The sequence below is a fragment of the Lithobates pipiens genome, unplaced genomic scaffold (assembly GCF_037356315.1).
Source record: "Lithobates pipiens isolate NorthernLeopardFrog02 unplaced genomic scaffold, aLitPip1_a1.2 Scaffold_13, whole genome shotgun sequence".
Taxonomy (NCBI): domain Eukaryota; kingdom Metazoa; phylum Chordata; class Amphibia; order Anura; family Ranidae; genus Lithobates; species Lithobates pipiens.
Genome location: NW_027507718.1, coordinates 250,334,734 through 250,359,713, shown reverse-complemented (window position 1 = coordinate 250,359,713; position 24,980 = coordinate 250,334,734). Strand labels below are relative to the sequence as shown.

At 40.3% G+C, this 24,980-nt stretch overlaps 1 protein-coding gene across 1 annotated transcript in view; it reads right to left on the bottom strand.

The window, feature by feature from the left end:
• The window catches only part of RUFY3 (RUN and FYVE domain containing 3), a gene marked incomplete in the record, with an annotated part of 78,631 nt that overhangs the window by 24,106 nt on the left and 29,545 nt on the right, over positions 1-24,980 (bottom strand). The window contains 7 exon segments of the mRNA XM_077476526.1: positions 2,696-2,815; positions 10,574-10,671; positions 16,055-16,222; positions 17,656-17,739; positions 18,274-18,354; positions 19,671-19,740; positions 20,810-20,875. Coding sequence (XP_077332652.1) covers positions 2,696-2,815; positions 10,574-10,671; positions 16,055-16,222; positions 17,656-17,739; positions 18,274-18,354; positions 19,671-19,740; positions 20,810-20,875 — 687 coding nt within the window.

Genomic DNA, 24,980 nt, shown 5'->3' with positions numbered 1-24,980 from the left:
CATCAGTGCAGCCCATCAGTGGCCGTCAATGCAGCCCATCAGTGGCCGTCAATGCAGCCCATCAGTGGCCGTCAATGCAGCCCATCAGCGCACATCAATTGAGAAAAATTACTTCAATATTTTCTTTATTTTTTGCTAAACAAACAAAAAAAAAAAGTGGTGATTAAATACCACCAAAAGAAAGCTCTGTCTCAAACAAATGATAAACATTTTTTGGGGGTACAGTCTTGCATGACTGCAGAATTGTCATTTAAAGTGTGACAGCAGTGAAAGCTGAAAATTGGCCTGGGTCAGAAGGGGGTGAAACTGCCCTGTAGGCAAGTGGGTAAAATAGTCTCTTCCTACAGGAACAAAAGTAGAAAAAATATTGCTGGTCCCAAAGATATTAGAATGGGTACCAGTGTTTGGGTCTTGGCCAGTTCAGAATGATGCTTTGGATAACAACTGGGTATTTGTGACAAATACAGATAGGACTACTCTGGCAGAAAAGGCAATAAAAAAACTCCAGGAGGCGTCTAATCTTTATAAGTAGGATTGTAAAAAAACTAAATTGTATGTGTAGAAATATGGATAATGAATCACTGATATACCTTGTACACATCTTTTAGAAAAAAAAAAAAGTGCTATAAAGCAGAAGCTACCTGATATTGATTTTCAGGGTATGAAGAACACACATGTACTAGATCACTTAAGCTTACTGACCTCAGGAAAAAACATTGTTATTAAATGAGTACAGGAAAAATGTACACTTGTGTTTTAATACGGCTAATTGGCAAAATGATTTCCAGGATTTTCTTTGCTTCTTCCTCTATAGATCAATATAAGGCCAAATAAAGAATGGAATTGTGTGCTGATTCAATTAGAATGGAGAAAAGATTAGATAAGCTTAACCCTTTACTTGATGATGCTTCAGGACTACAGAAAGTAGAAGATAAGCCCTGTGATTATGTCATGTTGGTTTTACCCGATTTGATTAGTTAACTGCTAACTGCTGTTAACACACTAGGAACATAGGAACACTAGGAACATAGCAATCAAACATTAGCCCACCCGGGCAACACAGGTGATTACACTCAAGTAGTCGTTCCCCTCTAAAGACACTAGCAAAATGATCCCTCGGTAACAGGCTGACTCTTAATTCTGAATCTCCACTAATCTCGTTATACAAAACATATTCTGAACGTGCTCATCATATTTGTTTGGGTAATGTGAGAGAAGTAATCGAGGAGACACAAATCAAATGTATTGATGGACAAATTTGACACAGCAAAGGCACCTCAGCTAGTTTTCAAGCCACACACTTTAGAATTCCAGCAAAGTAAACCGAAAATAGAGTCTGATTTTGCAGAGCGTTAAATAAAATCCAGTATATTAGTGCCTGCAGTAAGTGGAGAATGTGGTCTATGCACCAGTGTTTGCTCCGTATTTTTTCCATGTCGGTACATGCATGGATACCCTACCATGCATTTCTTCTGCATGTATTGTGACTCTCCTCTGATTTTCAATACAGTCTATATTAGTGATGGTGAACCTTGGCACCCCAGATGTTTTGGAACTACATTTCCCATGATTGTTCATGCACTCTGCAGTGTAGTTGAGCATCGTGGGAAATGCAGTTCCAAAACATCTGGGGTGCCAAGGTTCACCAACTCTGGTCTATATGCTTTGACAATTATGATGCAAGAAATCACATGAGGACCAGAGAATTTTTGAGCCTTGTGCCAGATATGGCATGCATGTATCCTTGTCCTTTGCATAGCAGAGATCAAGGGATAAAGTTTTACCTCCAAATCTATTTTCCGATGTATCAAGTATGTGGGTCTGTGCTATTTTATTGCTGTAGGTCTCCATAGAGGACACCTGACTGCACCCTATGAATAAAGAGACTTGACTGATTTGTGGAAAAGCAAACACAATGACAATATTGGCTTCCATTCTCCAACTCATAGGATTCAAATGACACACAGTCTATGGATATTGTACTGACAACCCGCTAAGTATATTGCTAGCCTTGATTGTTTTTAGCATTTTTTTGATAGCAGCGATCTTAGTGATGAATAATGAAGATCAAGCAGTTGCAGGAGTGCAGCAGAATGCAAAGCTATTAGAAGCTAAAACGGGCACAGAACCTTTTACCCAGAATGCACTGTGATTACAACCACAACGTGTATATGGTCATATATTCTTCTGTTATCTCCCTCCTTAGTCACATATTATTTGATAGTATAAAAGAACTACAAAGTGGAGGATGAATAAGGTACATGACCATCAAGATGTAGAAGAGTCATGATCAACAAAAAAGCTAAATTTTGTAGTATCAAATAAAAGATCCTGTGCCTGAAAGTATAATCAGATACAATAGAAGAGACCTAACATCACTTTAAACATTTGACTACAGCAAAACTATGTTTATTCTACCCAAATACCCATTAGCGCATTTTCTTTGCAGGTTGTGACACCTCTGATTACAATGTCATTTTGTATTTTACAGTGGACTTATGGTCTACTGGGAGGAAGTATTTAAAAAACAAAAATCAGAATGACTGTACACAGCAGCATTATAAAAAGGGTTTACGACTTCCAATAAAAGATATCACCACCTGCAAGAGGTTAGGCAATTGGCTGGCACCAGAGACACCAAGATGGCATCACCGCTGCTTGAGACTAGAACTACAGCAAGCAATCATTTCTTCACCACTGCTTCCTGAGTTGATCCACTTCCAGCTGGAGGCTCTCAATCTTGTCGCCAAATTCTTGTTTGAAGAGACGATTGGCTTCCTCAGCAGACTGTCTGTTTCGCTCTGACACTCGGAGTCTGGGTTTGAGCCACATGAATGGGTAATAAAAAATAAAAGCAATGGGGGATGGTGGGGAAAGGGACAAAGACTACTTTAATAACTAAAATAACTGAAAAAAACTCAAAATCAAAATATTGTTAAAAAAGAATAAAGAATCAGAATGGATAGGAGACAGGAGAAATAAATTAAATGAATAAGTGCTAAAAATTAAATAACGCTCGTAATTGGTGAATCAGGCAAAAGATGACCTATAGGTATGTATTAAACACCACTGTGGTTTTCTGTTAAGGAACTTGGTTTGTGTTGATTGCATTACTCATTACATATTAAATTGTTCATTTTAGGTGTTTAATACAAAATTATACTCATTACCTAGCTATTGGGCCATGCAAAGGGCATTACTTGCACAATAAAATGCAAGTCAAGAAAGCTGCTAGCAAAAATCCCTTTTAAAACAATCTACATGGCACATCTGTTGAATACTCAAGGCTTTCTGTGTGGTTTACAGTCAGCTGTGATAGTAATCCTAAAATAGTTAATACTTGTGCAATGGAAACATACAGTATGTACATGGACGCCTTTCAGATATACCTTCACTAAAGCTGACCATAAACAGAATGTTGGCTATTTCCTGAAAAACTGGACAAAATTCAAGCTGTGGGCCCCCGCTGGCACCCCCCTGCCCAATATCTCAACATCTTTGCATCAGAAAGTTGAAGGACCTGGGCAGGAAATTCTAATCAGATGCAGCCATTGTTCAGGTATTTTGACAGCCCCGGGTGCTAGCTGGCAGAATACAATAGCCAGCAGGGAAGATTTGTTCATCCGCGTTGTTTAGTGTGGTTGGAGGAACTGTTTGATTTTTTTAACACCCTAAAAATGGGAACACACCCTTTTTTTTTTCCATTGAACGAAAAAAAAACTGACTGTCAGCTCTGGTTGGAGCCGCTGTAATAACCATGTGAGGTTGGTTCAGGGATCTCATCTGCTGAGCTGTTGTGATCTGACAAGAAACTGAGATCAGTGCTCTGTCATTGGCTGAGAGCACTGATCAGCAGTCGGCTGGCTTCTGTCGGAGAGACTGACATACACATGGGCCGAATGTCTGCCGTTTTTCTTTTTTTTTAACGGACCGTTCTCTCCCGACATTTGGCCCATGTGTACCCCGGCTTATAGCCTTGTGCACATTACTAGTTATTTTTCGTTCAACCCTTAGGGTTGAAAGAAAAAAAAAAACTGACAGCTTAGAAGGAGCCACTGTACTATCCAACTTTAATACAGCAATCTTCCCTGCTGTGCTATTGTGATCTGATTGGGGGGTGAGGAGCCTAGAGTGCTGATCTGGAGTAGATCGGCAGACCTTTTTCGGTCATGTCCCCAAATTGCTGGCTTCTGTTGGACTGGCTGCAGTACACATGGGAGGAATGTCGGCCAGTTTCAATCGCAACAGCTGATGGTGCCTGACATTCTTTTTCTATCCCGATTCATATTTGTTGACCCCCCCCAGCAAACTTGATGTAAAGCAACAATTTCTTAGTTAACCTCTTATATCCTCTTGTAGAGTAATACTGATAATGTGCAAAGCATAGCAACCCAATGGTAATTAATCAGAAGCATCTGCTAATTGAACTGACTACAGTAAACCTAATTCTGATTGGCTTTTATGAAACACTGTACTGTGCAATTCTTTACTGTTTTTGCAAAAGAAAATAAAGTGTCTTAAAGACACCGTTGCAAAAACCTTCAGTTCAACAAAAAATATTCCCTAAGGATTATATGTGCATTGAACATATTTTAGACATTTTTACCTGTAAAAGTCTCTCTTGTGTAGACATCAAAAATTCCTGAGCCTACCTCTGGGTGCTGCCATCTTTGATAGGATATTAGCAGCTCCAGCAAACTCAGAGTCGACACTCAAGGGACACTCTAACATTTCTGTTTGCTCCCCCCATGGCAGTTACTTAAAGCGGAGTTCCACCCTAAAGTGAAACTTCCGCTCATCGGAACCCTCCCCCCCTCCGGTGCCACATATAATACAGGTATCTGCACCCACTTCCCGGCATAGATAGCTGCAGAATCTGCGGGTATTTACGCTACTTTCTGTGGGGCCCCCGCTGTCTGCTGGGAAAAACACGGATCCCAGAGACAGCAGGGACTGTCCTTATTGCACAGCGTGACTCGCGCATGCGCAATAGGGAACTGGGAAGTGAAGCCACAAGGCCTCACTTTGTGATCCCCACACCGAAGATGGCGGCGGCAGCACCCGAGAGCCGATTGACAGATCGGCTTCGGGTGCCGACATCGTGGGCGCGCTGGAGGGGTAAGTGTCCATATTTTAAAAGCCAGCAGGTACAGTATTTGTAGCTGCTGACTTTAAAAAAATAAAAATAAAAAATAAACTGCGGGAATCCCGCTTTAAAGCGGTTGTAAAGCCACTCAAACAAGTATGCACCATCCATGCTGTCTCCTTATGCAGTGCCCCCCTCTGGTGTGATTTATAAAAATAAAAGCTGTAAATACCTCATGTAAGACCCAAGATCACATGACCGGCCAGATCGCTCCTTTCCTCCTCTGTCAGATGCAGCGGGAGAGGCTGAGATTCCCCCACTGACATCACTGAGGATTGGAGGAGGAAAGATCCACAATAACATGATTGACCGGATCTCGGCTTTTACATGAGGTATTCACAGCATTTATTTTTATAAATCACACCGAGGCTGACACTGCAGAGCAGATGGTGCATACAAATTACAGTTATTTGAGCAGCAGGAGTGGAGGGGGCGGCACTATCACAAGCTGACAGGCAGGGAGGGGGAAGAGGACACAGAAGCGCAGAGGAGACACAGGACAGCAGGCTGCGGATGATGGAGGCACGTAAACTGATCACGGTGTTGGGGCTTAGCAGCCATGATGCACTGTGGTCAGTTTACATAGGGGAGGGCAGAAGCCTTTTTTTTTTTAGGTGTTCGGTGGCAGTGTCTCTTTCAGTGGCTAAACAGTTGGCACTGTTATTTAATTTTTGATTAGTACTTTGTAATTGTTACATTAAGCTCAGGCAAGGGATAGATAAGCCTTACGGCCTGATCCGACACTAGATCTTCTATGTAGAGAGAACAAGTGAACAGGACACACCATTAAGGGCAAGGCTGCGCCCTTAAAAGAAACCTGCCTGGCTGTCATTCTGATTTAAAAACTTCTTAATTCCCTGCACTACTGATTAGCAACAAGTATGCTGAGAAGTACCGTTTTTTTCTCCAACTTTCCCAATCTACATACTTGTTCCAGATCGGTGACTTGAAAACAAATGAAGCCAGGGGGGTTATAATACCAGCATTTTCTGAAGAGGACCAGCAATGACAGGTAAGTATTTATTTTAAAAGAGTTTAAGAGGGTCCTTACACGTTTCAACTTCTTACAAATAAATGTTGACGTGCCTCTTTAATCCATTTCTCCATCCCTTGATTTAAGTTAGCGAAACATACAAAACTTTTGACAAAGAAATGGTTTTAAAAAGTTTATTTGGCAAATATTTCAGGGTTCTAACAAAGATTCCATCTATAGTGAGAGGGTGGGGAGAAAAATAGGAGAACAGAACAGAGGAGCCATGGCTTCAAAATGCAGCAGTTTCCAAATAAACAGTAGGCAACATTTAACATCTATGTAGTAGCTAGTAACTGGGCAGTTTTCCTCCCTTCCTCCTGCTAGCAAGTTGCTCTGTTAGTGTTGGTCAGTGGCTGCTTATTAGACATCTATTGCTGCTTGTGTAGTAGTTTACTTGCTGCGCTACTTAAGGCTTTTGCCTGCTTCACCAAATCCTTTTCACTATTTTGTCAGTTTTTAAAAAGTTAACCAAGGTTTAAAATGAACAAAAATAAAGTCAGATGACAGACAAGGGCAAATGATTAATAAAGCAGACAAAGAACATCAAGAAAAAATGATCAGTTGAACATTTGATACAACTTAATACAGCAATAAAAAAACTGCATACGGCAAACTTATACAATATGCGACTTATTCAGTAATTCAGTTTTACTGTTGAAAAACAATGATGATGTGTTAAGAGATGAAACCCATAACAGACAAGCAGATATGTCATTTTCTAAGGGCAAATTCTGATTGATTGCTGCGGGTTACTGTTCTGAGCTAATTTACGGAATATTCCTTGCAGAATTCAGCAGAATGATTTTAAAAAGGTCATAAAATATCATGCACTTAACTTAAAGTGGTTGTAACCCCAAAAGAGAGATCCTATTTCCTTATAGAAGGTTAAAACAGCATAGTGTTTGTGCTGTCTAACCTGTCCCCTCTTAAGCTGTAAAAAACCTGGCTGATCCTGCATGTTCCTGTGTCCCCCTTAGTGGTGCAGGACCCTTTTTTAGCCCACACCAGAATCAAATTGCATGGGTGTGAACACCCATGCAATCCAATTCTGCAAATCGTGCTGCATTTTACAAACCGATTGTAGGGTGTCGTTAACTTAACATACACTCGGCAGTCAGTTTGCATGGGGCAGACTGCAATTTAGATGCAGTGCCGAATCTGCATTGCATCTATTGTGAACCAAGGCTAAAGCCTTGTACACACGGTCAGATTGGACGCATTTTCATCAGTTTTTTGTTTGATGCTAGTCTCAAATCGAAAGAGGGTACTCACCATCAGAAAATTTTCTGACGACAGAATTCAGTGTCAGAAGTGACGTAGGTGTTGAATTGTTTTGTGTATGTTTTTTCATTTCTGAGTATGCCTAGTCTTGATCTTCAGATATTTTTTTTTTGTCAAAAAAACGTACTAATGAAAAGCAAATCGGACATTGTGGTCACATCAGACAAACATTTTTCAGTCCTGTACATCCAGTTTGTGTCTGCTGAAAATCGTAATCGGCTGTCAAAAGCAACATACGAATGATCAGAAAATCGGCAGATCGTTTATCAAACAAAATGTATCTTTAGATTTTCTGAAAGCCTTTAGACTGAGTGTGGAAGGAGCAGAAACTATGTCAAGTTTTTACTGCCATTTGTGACCCCCACTGGGGACAGTCACCTATTTGTCCATGTGACCACCTTCACCGAGACTAAAGCCTCATACACACAATAGGACTTCCATCTGACTTTTCCATGTATTTATGTCCGAATGGGCGTTGCCCGTGAACTTGTTCTGCATACACACGGCAGAACATTTTCAGCCAACTTTCACCAAATCACGTGGTTTTTCAAGCTCTTTACGCCACCCTTTGGGCAACTTCTACTATTGTTGGCTGATGTTTAGCATTAGTTCTGAGCATGCGTGTTTGTACTTTGGACTTTAGTCTGATGGACTTGTGTACACACGATCGGATTATCCTCCATCGGACGTTTGTTGCCGAAAAGTTTGAGAGCATGCACAGCGAATATTTGTCCGTTGAAAAAGCAACAGCAATTGTCCGATGGAGCATACAGATGGTTGGATTGTCCAATAAAACAGGTCAGTCGGACTATTGTCGAAAAGTCTGATCGTGTGTGTGGGCCTTAAAATTTAGGATGAATGAAGTTGTCATCAGAACAAAAAAAAAAAAAAAAGTCTAAATCGTCTAATGGGGACACTTGTTTCAGTGTCAGCTAAGCAGGTATTTCCATCATCATGAAGAGATATAATTTCACCACTTCACAGAAAGTGGAGGAAATTCTCCCAAATGGGACATAAAAAAAAAAAAAAAAAAGCTGGCCATAAACTGACACAAGGTAGGCGAATGTGGGAATCTTCTCACTGCGCTACTGTATACTGACAATTTTTTCTACGTGTGAAGAGTCGATCATTAGAATGACTTCTCAGGAGCAGAAATGGCCATATATGGATTGAAATTCAGCTGGTCCTTGCTGAACTGGCCCAATTGCGACCCATCTATGGCCAGTTTTAGAGTACTGTATATTGATTTTTTTTGTGTCTTTTTTATTATTCTGTAAGGTGTGGTTAAAGGTATAGATCTGAAACAATAAAGTGTAACTAAGCCCAATTTGTTTTTCTTTTGAACAGAATGAGGAAAGAAAAAAAAAAAAAAAAAACATTTGGGGTTGCAGATTTGGCCTCAATTTTTGGTCTGGGGACAAACTTTTACAAGACAGGAAAATAAAGTAAAATTTGGAACAGGTAAACTGATAACAATAAAAAGCTGAAAAAGGTTCTAGCATTCCCCTACATCAGTGTTACTCAACCTCAGTCCTCAAGTACCCCCAATGGACCATGTTTTGGAAACTTCCCTGAGATAAAATATCTCCTATTCTCCTATCAATACCATGGCATTGATATTGATTTAAAGCAGCTGTGTAAAGTATAGGGAAAACCTGAAAACATGGCCCTTTGGGGGTACTTGAGGACTGAGGTTGAGAACCACTGCCCTAAATAACTTTTTTTTTTTAAATGACTGCTGTTAGAGATTTTCTCTCACTTTCTGTCCCAGTTGCAGCCTTTTTACCAGACAAGAAAGTGAAGTAATCTCCACAACACAGCCTCCAATGGAAATAAAACCTGACCAGAGTTTTAATCCTTTATCCAAATTATTTTTTTTTTAGAGTGGTAAGAGAGACTTTAAAACGTATCAAATCCTAAAAAACAAAAATATATATTTTTTAAGGTAACCAGTACTTTGATGTGGAAGCTGCATTTGTTTTTTTGTTTTTTAAGTGGTTCTAAAGTCAGAAGTTTTTTTTTTTACCTTAAGACATTGTATGCATTAAGGTAAAAAACCTTCTGTGTGCAGCAGCCTCGCTGTCTCTTATACTTACCTGAGCCTGATGTCAATCCAGCACTACACATGAGAGGATTGTTCCTCTCTCTCTTCTCACTAGCTCGGACACAACAACGCCTGCTGCTATCAATCACAGGCTGTAAGGAGGGAGGAGGGAGCGGGGCAGAGTCGCAATGTCTGTTTCAACGGACAAGCAGAACACGGCATTGGATCGAGTCTGCACGAGTGCCCCCATAGCAAGCAGCTTGCTATAGGGGGCACTCAGCAGGGGGGGAGGAACTAGGATTGCCGGCAGGGACCAGAGAAGATGTGGATTGAGGCTCATCTGTGCAAAACCATTGCACAGAGCAGGTAAGTAGAACAGGTTTATTATAAAAAAGAAATCCCTTTAAGGATTTTCCGTTCTTTTACTTTCAGTAACACATTTAAGATGCTTTAAGAAGGGCCTGGATTATTTCCTAAATGTACATAATATAACTGGGTACTAACATTTATAGGTAAAGTTGATCCAGGGAAAATCCAATTGCCTCTCGGGGGATCAGGAAGGATTTTTTTCCCCTGCTTTAGCAAATTGGATAATGCTCTGCTGGGTTTTTTTGCCTTCCTCTGGATCAACTGTGGGTATAGAATTGGGTATATGGGATTGTATGATATTAATTTTTTTTTTGTGGTTGAACTAGATGGACTTGTGTCTTTTTTCATCCTGACTATGTAACCATTTCTGTTCTCTTTGCGTCTACACTCACTTCTCCATGGTATCTATGGAAAGAACCATGGTTGGCCACACAGGCTGGAGCAGTTGCTCATTTTCATTATTTACATGAATGATGGAACTAGTAGTCTACAAAATAGAGATCACGCGATTTATGCTTTCTCAACAGGTATTTTCTGTATTCATTAAAACGAAATGTAGCAACCACATCTAAAGATTTTTTTTTGTTTAGATTTTGGGTTTAGATACACGACATGCCCAATGTGAAAACATAAGATCATTAGACCTGTGAAGTGTAATAGAACACATGCAGCGGTGCATTTTGTGTGTGTGTGTTTTTACCTGTGCTCCAGCTGTTTAATGGTGGCAGCCATCTGATTGGTCTTTTCTTCTAAGCGGCTGTTTAACTCGGCCTTCTGTTTCACTGCCAGATCAGAACTCTGCCAAAGAAATTACATTATTTAAAAGAAGTCTCTTCAAAAAGAGAGAAAAAACAAAACAAAAAAACAAACGCACAACCCGCGTAAGCTTTCACTGGCATTTTGTTCAATATGGAGCACCTATGGAAGTCTCACTATACACTCTAATATTACCCAGAACCTGACTCATATTAAATAGGCTGGATGACTAACTGTGTTCAAAAGCACTAGATGTTTGAAGTTTTCGGGACAGAAACCTACAATTTAATCCATAAAAACTGGATTTTGTGTACATTTCTTGAATGTTTAGTATTGTGAGGAACAATGGGAAAGATAACTACTGAATATACAATCTCCGGCCACTTTATTGGGTACACCTGTTCAATTGTTTGGTAACACAAATTGCTAATCAGTCAATCCCATGGCAGCAACTCAATGCATTTAGGCATCTAGATGTGGTGAAGACGACGTGCTGAAGTTTAAATTGAGCATCAGAATGCGGAAAAAAAAGGGGGGGGATTTAAAGTGGTTCTAAAGGCTCAAAACATTCTGTGTGCAGCAGCACCTCCCAATCCTTAGGTGAGCTCCCCGGGATGTGGTAAAATGGAAGACTCGCATTATGAATGTGCAGCCGACAAATCTGCAGCAACTGTGTGATGGTATCATTTCAATGTGACCAAAATCTCTGAGGAAGGTTTCTATAAAATTTCTACGAAGAATTAAGGTAGTTCTAAAGGCAAAAGAGGGTCCAACCAAGTAATAGCAAGGTGTACTCAATAAAGTGGCCGGAGAGTGTATATGCAAATATAGTAATGTGTGGAGGATACCACTTGTGTCTACAAGTGGGGGCGGACTGACCATTGGGCCCCAAGCCACTAGGGGGCCCCATCAGGGTTGCCAGCCTCAGTAAAACCAGGGACAGCATGTAAAAATATGTGTTTTTTTTACATCTGTCTCTGAAATGTCCCTTACTGACATCCTTTTGTCTAAAATCCCAAGATTATAGCTGCCCCACCTCTCCAGTACCATCTCAGCCAATAGAAACATGTCTGTGAATACATGTATGTGTATACTGTGTGGCCCCATAAACTCAGATTGTCTGGGGGCCCCATAATCTCCTATTGCCCGGGGGGGCCCCCGTGAGTTGTCAGTCCACCCCTGTCTACAAGACTATAATAAGGCTTGCCTGTAGGTACTGTGAATATCTCCTAAACTTGCACAGTTTCTATGGGAAAAATTAGTTGACCAAGGGGGAAGAAATAGACAAGAGATTTCTAACAAATACAGGCTGCTGATGTGTCCCCCAGATGTGGACTTTTGGTGTCCACTGGAAAGCTGGGAGTTAAAACGAAATCACCCACTGCCTAAAATATTGAGAAGTAACATTTATGATTACGTTCATTTGTCTTCAGTAGACATAAGGATGAAAGAAACAAATTATAAACTATTAATGAAGTGATATTATGTCCCATTAAAACTACATAAAATTAATTCTGACTTATCTTCTCTTTGCTGGAGGCACTGTGGGGAGGAGGTAACTCATGCACATATAATGGTGGCAATGTCCCCTAATTCAACCATATTGCAGGGAAGTAGTAGAGTGAATTAAGAAGACTAGCGGGAGTGAAATGGATTTTGATCCCTGGCAGTGCCTGTTTCATGTAACGGCGATACCAAGGAAGAATTATCGAGAAGCAATTACACCATTCTTGCTGAATGCAGCAAAGGTACTAATCCCGAAATTCTGGAAGCTAAAAAAAAAAAAACACCCAGATGATAAAGCAGTGGTTTAGGGAGAGTGATAAAATTAGATGTATGGAAGAAGTAATACATATACAAAATACATATACAAAATAATTCTGAAATAAAATACGCCAACACTTGGAAGAGTTTACTAGAATTTGAGCAAACTTATGGTTTATGTGAACTATATGAGTGGTAATTAGGAATTTTATTATTCCTCGTCTCTTCCTCCACCCTCCCCTTATTTTTATACTACCTCTATTTTTGATTTTTTAAGGGGGGAGGGGAAGAAAGGAAGGGGGGAAATTATATATTATATATATATTTTTTTCCCCTTTAACATAATAGGTCATATATAGTCATAGCATTATATATATATATATATATATATATATATATATATATATATATATATATATATATATATATATATATATATATATATATACACACACATACATACATATACACACACACACACACACACACACACACACACACACACAAAGTGCCGTGCGAAAGTATTCGGCCTCCTTGAACTTTTCAACCTTTTGCCACATTTCAGGCTTCAAACATAAGATCTAAAATTTTTATATTTTGTGAAGAATCACCAACAAGTGGGACACAATTGTGAAGTGCCACGAAACCTATTGGATTTTTGAAACTTTTTTTAACTAATAAAAAAATGAAAAGTGGGGCGTGCAAAATTATTCGGCCCCCTTGCGTTAATACTTTGTAGAGCCACCTTTTGCTGCAATTACAGCTGCAAGTCGCTTGGGGTATGTCTCTATCAGTTTTGCACATCGAGAGACTGAAATTCTTGCCCATTCTTCCTTGCAAAACAGCTCGAGCTCAGTGAGGTTGGATGGAGAGCGTTTGTGAACAGCAGTTTCAGCTCTTTCCACAGATTCTCGATTGGATTCAGGTCTGGACTTTGACTTGGCCATTCTAACACCTGGATACGTTTGTGAACCATTCCTTTGTAGATTTTGCTGTATGTTTGGGATCATTGTCTTGTTGGAAGATAAATCTCTGTCCCAGTTTCAGGTTTTCATCCAGAATGGTCCTGTATTTGGCTGCATCCATCTTCCCCTCAATTTCAACCATCTTCCCTGTCCCTGCTGAAGAAAAGCAGGCCCAAACCATGATGCTGCCACCACCATGTTTGACAGTGGGGATGGTGTGTTGAGGGTGATGAGCTGTGTTGCTTTTACGCCAAACATATCGTTTTGCATTGTGGGCAAAAAGTTCGATTTTGGTTTCATCTGACCAGAGCACCTTCTTCCACATGTTTGTTGTGTCTCCCAGGTGGCTTGTGGCAAACTTTAGACAAGACTTTTTTGGATATCTTTGAGAAATGGCTTTCTTCTTGCCACTCTTCCATAAAGGCCAGATTTGTGCAGTGTACGACTGATTGTTGTCCTATGGACAGACTCTCCCACCTCAGCTGTAGTTCTCTGCAGTTCATCCAGAGTGATCATGGGCCTCTTGGCTGCATCTCTGATCAGTCTTCTCCTTGTCTGAGCTGAAAGTTTAGAGGGACGGCCAGATCTTGGTAGATTTGCAGTGGTCTGATACTCCTTCCATTTCAAAATGATCACTTGCACAGTGCTCCTTGGGATGTTTAAAGCTTGGGAAATCTTTTTGTATCCAAATCCGGCTTTAAACTTCTCCACAACAGTATTACCGACCTGCCTGGTGTGTTCCTTGGTCTTCATGATGCTCTCTGCACTTTCAACAGAACCCTGAGACTATCACAGAGCAGGTGCATTTATACAGAGACTTGATTACACACAGGTGGATTCTATTTATCACCATCAGTCATTTAGGACAACATTGGATCATTCAGAGATCCTCGCTGAACTTCTGGAGTGAGTTTGCTGCACTGAAAGTAAAGGGGCCGAATAATTTTGCCACTTCAGTTTTTTATTTGCTAAAAAAGTTTAAATTATCCAATAGATTTTGTTCCACTTCGCAATTGTGTCCCACTTGTTGGTGATTCTTCACAAAAAATTTAAATTTTATATCTTTATGTTTGAAGCCTGAAATGTGGCAAAAGGTTGAAAAGTTCAAGGGGGCCGAATACTTTCGCAAGGCATTGTACATACACACACACACTATATATATATATATATATATATATATATATATATATATATATATATATATATATATATATATATATATATATATATATATATATATTGGGATATAACACGAAATTAATGACAATTATGTTTGGGAAAGAGGGTCACAAAAATTGTGGGAAAGGACATGGGTTATACAATATTATAAAGTTTGGAAGGTTGTCACACTTTTTTTTATTTCACTAAGGAATAATCTGATGTTGGTAGAGAGTCGTGACTCTCTCCTCTTCAAAAATAAACATAATAGGTTTGGAACAGATTATTAGGGTTACAGTACAGGATAAATATGATTGGGAATAAATAAGTGAGCGGGGGTCACTAAAGTAAAGGATTACAATTCACTAATAAGTTTGGATTATTTAAAAAGGGAAAGGGAAAGGGAGGGGGGAAGGGATGAAATAAAAAAAATAATGGGGGGCTTTTTTTTCTCCCTAGGGGATGGGGGGGAGAGATATTTTTGTACTAGGAGATTGATCCAAAATCTATGTCGATTGTTTTATTTATATGTATGTTAAGCATGTTTAATAAGGTTTTGTGATGAAATGTCATGGAATGTTTTTATGTGAAAAATATCTTAATAAAAATAATTGAATCAGAGTGCATGCAGCTGAGATCATCGGCGCATGCGCTCTGAAGGTCCAGCTTACAGTGCTGGACCTTCAGAGCCTGTGACGTAAATGGTGAATCCGCACGCATGCGTGGGAGTGACGCCAGAAGAAACACTGGGTGAAGATGTGAGCCATCTCAGCAGTGAGCGGGCGCTGTTGGAAGGGCTTAATTCTAAGGTATTTAAAACTGTACTAGTATGCGATGCATACTAGCACATTCTGCCGTTGTCTTATGGGTTTTCTTTTTTTTTTAATCTTTATCGGTTTATGACCATTTTAATAATATATGTGAACAGATGACAGTATGCAAGGCATTTCCCATCGCCCCCATACATGTGCTGGTTATCCACAATCTAGTAATGCAAAAATACAAGTAGCTGGCGCCTCTGTTAAAGCTGGGTATACACGATTAAAAAAAAAACGAACATATTCCTCATCCACACAAGCAAGTTGGATGGAGGAATCCTCCCCGCTGTGATCTTGCATTCCGATAGCATGGACTTCTTCGCTGTAAGAATAAACTGATCATCGCTGCATCCCATGATCGAATGAAGGTTTTCCACCGATCCTGTTTAACAGGAGTCGACTTCTGTCGAACAGGGAGAAGGCTACACCCAGATCAAATTTCATATTGTCCCCATAAAATTTTGATCAGTTAGTCATATAAGTCTGCAAAAGAAGAACTCCGCAAAGTCAGTGATAAGCAGCTGGGATGGAATGGTGTGGGGGCACAGAGCTGGCTCATTATATATGCTAATCAACAGTTTTGTTTATCTATAGGTCTACGGTTTAGAGGGAAAAAAAAAAAAAAGAGCAGAGTTTGAGTTAGGGGAGGGAGGTTAAAAATAACTAGTATGGCTTTGAATTCACTTCACGTTGGTGATTTGCTGAATGCTGGCTCCTGACCTGCAGTTTAAAGGAGAGTTCATGCTTTAAGGCCCTGAGGTCGTCAAGTTGTTGTCTGAGAGCTGCTAGTGCATCTTGCTTTTCACAAACATCCTTATCCAGCATCTTCATGGCCATCTCCATCTCTTGTCTCATTCCTATCTGCACTTCTAGTTCTTTTTCTATATCCTGTAAAAATATTTGTCAAAAATAAGAATTAACCACTTCGCGCCCAGGACAATTCTGACATTTCTCTCCTACATGTAAAATTCCTCATTTTTTTGCTAGAAAATTACATAGAACCCCCAAACATTATATATTTTTTTTAGCAAAGACCCTAGAGAATACAATGGCGGTCGTTGCAACTTTTTATCTCGCACGGTATTTGCGCAGCAATTTTTCGAACACTTTTTTTCAGAAAAAAAATGTTTCATGCTTAAAAAAAAAAACAAAAAAAACAAAAAAAAAAAAAAAAACAGTAAAGTTAGCCCAATTTTTTTGCATAATGTGAAAGAGGAGGATACGCCGAGTAAATAGATACCCAACATGTTACGCTTCAAAATCGCACGCGCTCGTGGAATGGCGCCAAATTTTGGTATTAAAAAATCCCCATAGGCGACGATTTACATTTTTTTTACTGGTTACATGTTTTGGGTTACAGAGGAGGTCTAGAGCTAGAATTATTGCTCTCGCTCTAACGTTCGCGGCGATACCTCACATGTGTGGTTTGAACACCGTTTTCATATGTGGGCGGGACTTACGTATGTGTTCGCTTCTGTGTACGAGCTCACGGGGACAGTGGCGCTTTACATTTTTTTATTTTTTTATTTTTTTTTATTGTTAATTTTATTTTTATTTTTTTCGTTTGACACTTAAAAAAAAAAAAATTGATGACTTTTATTCCTAAACATCCCTTGTAATAGGAATATGGCACGATCGGACATATTTACAGTTGACCCCATATCTCACCTCTAGGCTGGGAAGAATAAAAAAAAAAGAAAAAAAAAGATCCTGGCTTACTAGCCAGATCCGCGCCGTTAATTTTAATACAGAGGCCGGGCATGACGTCATAACATCGCGCCCGGCCTCCGAACGATCATAGAGACTCCGGGGACGATCTGGTCCGCCGGAAATCTCTATGGTAACTTGTGGGGGCTGGCGGATCCTGTGACCGACTCACCGATGCAAGCGGTGAGTCGGTACAAGCACCGGAGGGCGGCGGGAGGGGGGGTCATCCCCTCCCGCAAGAACGATCAAGTGGAGGAACAGCCACTATGATCATACTTATGGTGCAGGGAATCGCCGGCTGAAAACGGCAATATCTGAATGATGTCTGTGGCCTCAGGCATCATTCAGATATAACCACCAAAACCCCATGACGTCAATAGACGTAGTATGGGCACCAAGTGGTTAAAGGATAACTAAAAGGCAAGTTTAGTTTTGGATAGAGTGGAGAGGGATTACAACACCTATTTTTATTGCTGTCTGTGCCCCCATTAGGCAGATCCCCCCTTCCCATTTACCATTATCATTGAAAGTAAAAGAAAAATCACACATTTTTGGGTTGTCCCCAGAAGTAGTATCTTATATAATAGTCTTAAAAAAAAATAAAAAAAACATACCAATCTTAACTGAGTTTCTTCTTTTAAGTGTTTCCTGACCTCGCTTAGCATCTGCCCATCTGCACTCCTTTCTTGTTTATTACCCTGAAATAAAAGGAGCAAAAGTTATGTATTTAGTATGCCTAACCAGAGCAAAATTACGTTTAGAAGCTTTGATGGTTATTTCACTTTAAATGTGAAAAACAGACATAGTCTATGGTCAAAGACTGTGTTTAAAGCAATTATTGGGAAAAAGTGGATAGATGAGGAAAAGTCAGCTTCAAAAAGTCAGCAACACAGCAGGATTTTAAAAACAAAAAAACTGCTTCATTGATACATCAGGTAAAAATCATGCAAACATGACCTATCAAAGCAATTTTAGCAAGATCCTGCTGTGGTGTCAACCTTTTGGACATTATTGATTTTGATTTGCCTGCAGGGGTAAGAGTTTGAGCTCTCATCTATCCAATTGGGAAATAGGGTTGAGCGAAGTGTGCTATTTTGTCTCGTTGAGGATAGATGAGTTTATTGCAGTAAGTCTTGGTCATCATGCTATAAGTAAACACAGAAAGTACAACTATTGGCAGAAAATAAGTGACCGTGTAGTGCAGTATGGTGCCTCTGTGAAAAAATGCCTACCTTGGAGAAGTATGGACTGTCCTCTTTCATTCTCTCCATCTCCTCCTGCATGGTAATAATTCTGTTGTTTGCCACTGCAAGCTGAAAAGAAGACAAGAGTAGGATCTAGACAGTCTACTTATTTAAGAAGATATTCAGTATTATGCCCTGTACACACGATAGGATATTCCAACAAGAAAATCCATGGGATTTTTTCAGACGGATGTTGGCTCAAACTTGTCTTGCATACACACAGTCACGCAAAGTTGGGTGGAAATTCCGAACGTCAAGAACGCAGTGACGTACAACACGTATGACGAGCCGAGAAAAATTAAGTTCAATAGCTAGTGCTGCTCTTCTGCTCGATTCTGAGCATGCGTGGCACTTTGTGTGTCAGAATTGTGTATACACGATCGGAATTTCCAACAACTGATTTTGTTGTCGAAAAATTTGAGAACCAGATCTCAAATGTTGTGCGATGGAAATTCCTAGGGAAAATGTGTGATAGAGCCTACACACAGTTGGAATTTCCAACAACAAGGTCCTATCACAAATTTTCCATTGGAAAATCCTATCGCGTGTACAGGGCATAAGGTGTACATTTTCTAGGAATCAACTTCCTCCGACTGTGGACCAGTAAAGCAAGGTTAGGTAATTATAACTAATCTGCAAGTTTTAAGGAAGTGGGCAATAGGAAATACATAGGCTGACCCAACGTTTGAAACTGCTGCTTGTCTGCAGGTCTCTCTGTTTCAACACGTAAAACCTCCCAACCAGACCAAGCATGCAGCACATCAAGTCAGAGCTGTTAGAACACCTAATCCATATACTTGTTTTGGGACGTGATGCAGAAAGCAGCAATACCAGTGTATCAGCCAGCATTTTGGAGCAACAGGAGTAGATTGTATTAGGCGGTTTGGCAATTGGCAACCACTCTACTTTGCTTTCCTCCAGTTTTTATAAACGAAGCACAAACTTCTTAAAGCAGAGTATTCATCTCCTTCCTCCCTCCGGTGCCACAGTTGGCATCTTTCAGGGGGAAGGGGGGACCTGTTTTTGACATGCTACTCTGTCTCATGGAAGTTCGGCCCCCCCTCCTCTTTCCTCCGACCCCAGGTCAATTAGAAAGCGCAGCGCACTTCGAGCATGCACAGTAGGGAATCAGGTGTTCAGCTGATCCGGGAATCGGCTGGGGTGCCGACATCGCAGGCTCCCTGGACAGGCAAGTGTCCATATAGTAAAAGTCAGCAGCTACAGTATTTGTAGCTGCTGACTTAATTTTCCATGGGGGGTGGGGGCGTACCTCCACTTTAAAGTGTAAAAATCCATACTACAAAGTGTAAAGCAAAAAGAACTGAAATGGAAACAAAAAAACAAAAACAGTGATCAGACAACTCAAGAATACAAGTTCTGCATACCTCTTCTGTTAGCTTTGTGTTAGATTTTTCAAGCGCATCCACCTTTGCCTGAAGGTTGTTAACAGTGGCACTGTTATGAACAGAAAAAAAGAATGAGGATTACAGAACTATGCAAGAATTAATGAGGTTTTCCATCTGAATTAGCTCATCATGGCTGAAGCACCAAATCTTAAACTGTCTGCAGCGCTCATAAAAACCTATTTGCCACTTCTGGAGAACTAGAAGCCACTGAACTGTACATTTCCATACAGAGGCTGAATTGCAATGAAACACACTGGGGGTAGATTTACTCAAACTGGTCCACTTAATCTGGTGCAGCTGTGTATGGTAGCCAATCAGCCTTCAACTTCAGCTTGTTCAATTAGGTTTTGGCACTAAAACCCGATTGGCAGAGCTGCACCAGATTTTGTACTCTCCAGTTCTATTAAATAACCCCCACCAGGTTTTGTGCACTGTAGTAGACTTTGAGAAGCTTTTCTCAGTGCTAAAAATATCTGGTCAATAGAGTGTCCTAAGCAAGGAGACCCTTGTTTGTCCACATCACTGGTTAAATGTACCAAAGTTATTATTGGACCACCCATTGTGTCAGATGGACCACACTTTCAAAAATACAATTTATTTTTTTAATTTGTTGCTTAGAAATGATGTTTCAAGACAAACATACTAGGCACTAGTGGTAGTCATCAACAAGGATAAGTTCAGGCATGTTCAGATCATAGTCTGAAGCCATCTCTCTAGGAAACTACTACTGGCACCAGAAATCAAACGGCTGAAGCATTGCTGCACATATAAACACCCCTTGTATATGTGCACAGGGGAGCCTCGGCCACTTATGATTGCAGATGCTCAGTGACCGTTTCCTTGTGGGACCGCACAGGATCCTAGTCCTCATCCCTACTCTTCATTTTCTCATTTCAAGAGCTATACACAATTTAAGATCAGGATTGGTATCCTATGCCAAGCAATCTGAATGTTGCTTCCTTTCATGAGAGAGCATTACCAAGAGCCTGTTGGGAAAGGAATTTTTAATGCTTACCAGGCATATCTTATATAAATTTAAGAAAAAAAATGTATTTTGTGATGCCTGAGATTCAGGAAGATTATGAAAAAACGACATAAATCACATGCTTATACTTTACCCTAATTGTCTGTTTAGCTCTTCTACATAATTCTTCTGGTCAAGAATAGCTGTTATTTGTCCATCTCTATGTGGAGGAGAAAAATGAAAACATAAGAAGATCTTGATTGAAGAAACAAAATAAAATGACAATAAGCAGAATAAAAAACTAGTAAAAAAAAATAATACATTTTGTTTTTTGTTTTTTAGCAGAGCAGGGGAAAAAAGTATCCAGCCTTCTAAGACACCAGCAAACCACTTTCAATTTTTTTTTCTATTTTGCAATGTCCAAAACTGGCCTTAAGGAGGTTGTAAAGGTTTTTTTTTTCCTTGGCATTAAAATAACAAACATGCCAATACATACCTGCTCTGTGAAATGCTTTTGCACAGAGCAGACCCGATCCTCTTTCTTCTGGAGGTGACCCACCAGCACTCCAGGCCCCTCCTCTTCAAGTGCTCCAATGGAAAAACGCTTTTCCCTGGGGCCACACATGTAGGCTCCCTCCTGAGTCCTGCTGCTGTGTCCATTGACACAAACAGCAGGATTTGATTGACAGTAGAGGGAGCCAATGGCTCCTGCTGCTTTCAATCTGTCTAATGAGAAGAGGGACAGTGGCTGGAGCCGCTGCGCTCGTGCACATCGCTGGATCGGATGGGCTCCAGTAAGTAAAAGGATAGAATGCATTAAGGTGAAAAACCTTAAGACTTTACAACCACTTTAAGGTTGACAATAAATAAGGGCTCTAGATATTGCCAAAAGAAACAAATAATCCTCATATCTATGCTGTCAATATTGTAGTAAAAAGCTTTGTACCAGCTAAGATCTGTTTAAAACTGATAGCATTATGCAAACTCAACGACTAAAACAGTTATTTGTAGTTATATTGCTCTCTGTAAGATAATGCAAAGGGAGTTGTTGGCTATCTTATATTATCCCAACATCACTGGCACCTGTCATTTCCAAACTAGTATTGCAGACCATTGTAAGGCACAGTGGGTTGATTTACTAAAGAACCCTTTTACACTGGGCTTTTTAGCATGGGAAATGGCCTCTTCTAAGCACCTGAAAACTGCTTCCCATTCGTTTAAGTGTGACTTTTCACACTAGTGGGGTGTGCTTGCTGGACGTTCCGAAAAATGTCATGCAAGCAGCATCTTTGGGGAGGGTTGGGAGCGCTGTATTTAGTGCTCCCAAAATGCCCCTGCCCATTGGAATGAATGGGCAGTGCTGCAACATAGGATTTTTTAACCCCTACTTTGGCCGAAAAGCGCAGTTTAAACATTGGTAAAGCGTCCCTAAATCAAGCAGCGTCTTACCACAACCCCAGTGTGAAAGAAGTCTAAAACTGGAGGGTGCAAAATCTGGTGCAGCTGTTCGTGGTAGCCAGCTTCCACCTTCAGCTTGTTCAATAAATCTATGACAATAAAACCTGGAAGCTGATTGGTTTCTATGCAGAGCTGCACCAGATTTTGCACTCTACAGCTTTAGTAAACGAACCTCAGTGTTTGAATTTTTCCGCATCTCCGTAACCGTAAACCCCCGAGGGCTTTCACACTGGAGCGTTTTGCTTGCAGGGCGGTCAAAAAAGTCCTGCAAGCCGCATCTTTGGAGCACTGTAGGAGCAGTGTATTTACCGCTCCTAAAGCACCCCTTCCCATTATAAACAATGGGGCAGCGCTGCAAACCCGCCTGCAAAGCGCCGCTGTATCTGCGATTTTAACCCTTTTTCAGCTGCTAGCCGGGGTTAAAACTCCCCCGCTAGTGGCCGCATAGTGCTGCTAAAACGACAGTAAAGCGCCGCTAAATATAGCGCCGCTTTACCGCCAGCGCACGCAACTCCCCAGTGTGAAAGTAGCCTTAGAGGCATGTGGATTCCAGAAGCAGCAAACACTTTCAAACACCAATTAGCACATGGATAAGGATCTTTATGTAAGATTTTTTTTTTTGATTCAGCTAAAGTTAAATGCCTGGTTTAAATGGATTCTTAACCTGGAGTGTTAGCTTTGTGAATTCAGCCTAAAGTAGGTTGTAATTTCTCCAGCATTGTAGAGGGACTATAAAGGAACCATTTAGATATACGTACTGCTTCCAGGATACTTAAAAAAAAAAAAACTGAATGTCCCATAAAAATAAAAAAAAATAAAAATAAGTTTCATCTGTCAGTGTTTACGGTACAATCTATAGTCTACAGTTTGCAATGTGCTGCACTAAAAAGTGTGAATACATCTATAGTAAATAACACCAAAGAGTTTTCCATTGAAGGTCACAAAATTAAAGCCAGCCTCTAACTAGTTGCTTTAAGTAATTGCCCTGATCTTTATTTACTCCAGTATTTTTTCATAATCCGCTCCACTATTTTCAGTGCCTTCACAGGTCTTCTCACAGCACAATCTTCTATATTCTTTTCTGCTCCTAAAATTAAAACTAAAGAAGCAGCTGTAAAGATGGCATGTAGCACGATGATTCAATCTTGCTAGGCAGAGATTTGCTCCTGGCTGTGGATGGGCTGATTTTTGTAGCTTGAGAAATGTCAAGGAAAAGCATGTTGGTAATAATCCATGCTGTGTAGTCATGTCATGTTTCATTTACCCGAAATTTACACTCTGATCTGGACAAAGACCATGACATTTCTAGGTCTTGTAATTCTACGATAAGGCGATATCCACTGTTATTTATTATAAATACAGGATAACATTCCGAATACAGAGATTTAAATTGGATGTAAACCCCAAAATGTTTTTTGATGTCATAATGTAGACTATAAGCTCATTTGAGCCCAGTCTTGCCACAAAGAGTTAATCCAGCTCTGAGCAATCCTCTTTTATTGTTCAGTCAGATAATTCTTGACAAACAGAGAAAAACTTTGTCGAATCCTCCCCCTTGCTGTGAGTGACAGGTGATTTACATATCTCCTGCACTAGCCTAAGAGACATGCATTATTTTTTAACTCCCTCCCACTCCTTTCTTCTGCTGCTGCTCTGCCAGGATTGGATGTTCCATACCTCAGCATAATTGGGCATGCTGAAGTCATGTGGTTACTTTCCTGTCTTTTCACTGGATGTTAGAGATCATAACAGAAGTTCAGTGTAAGAAATGCACAGGAGAAAATGCATATTGATAAAGGGGAGTGTAGAGGTGGGTGGAGAGTCTATGGACATCACGACTCCACCCACCGAGCTCCAGACAACAGACCCAGCCACAGAATCTGCAGTTTTTCGGGTCTCATAGCAGAGTGGAGACATTTGACAGGTAAAGATACATACAGGAGGCATGTATATCCTTATAGATAACCCCTATGGCAGTAGTTTGGAAAGGATGACATTGGGTTTACATTCACTTTAAGCAATGCTCGTGCTCCAACACTGTGAAAATTATAGCAAGGTATTAAGTTAATTAGAAAACACAACTAGAAAGAGGTCAATATTTTCAGCAAATCACAAAGACTAATTGTTTTTTTTGTTTTTTTCTTGATGAAAAAAGAAACAAGACACAGACATCAGTCCCTTTAGATTTAAAAATATAAGAAATATTCTTAATGGCTAAAAAAATCCACAGAATTTCTACACACAAGGAAATCAATCAGAGGACTTTTTGAGTGGTAGAATATACATTCTGATATATGGAAATTCAGATAATACAGTGAGGGAAGAAGAGGACAAACATGCTTTAAAAGTGGTTGTAAACCCTTACAAACCACTTTGACTTACAGGTAAACCTAGATTAAGGCTTACCTGTAGGTCCAAGAAATATCTCCTAAACCTACATGGTTTAGGAGTTATTTACAAAAAGACAGGCACCGCTGTCTACGGCGCATGCACTGTAGACAGCAGCGCACAGGCGCACTATCGCCGTTAGCAGCATGCCGCTAATGGCGATATGCCTTTAGTGGCGGCTCCCGTGCACATGCGCAGGAGTGAAGTCACCACTGTTCCGACGCTGTGGGTGGCCGGAGCAACGATACCCGGAAGAAGATGGATGCTGCGTGCTACAGGGGACAGCGGTGACATCGGTAAGGTAAGTGACACATAATGCAATGCATAGTAGCCCATTATGCTTTACCTTTGAAGGGAGACAAAAGAAATAAACCCATCAGGGTTTACTTCCTCTTTAAGGCCCATACACAGGATCAGAAAACTGGATGAAAAATACCGCTGTCTAATCGATCGTAAGATAATCCGATCGTTAGTACACA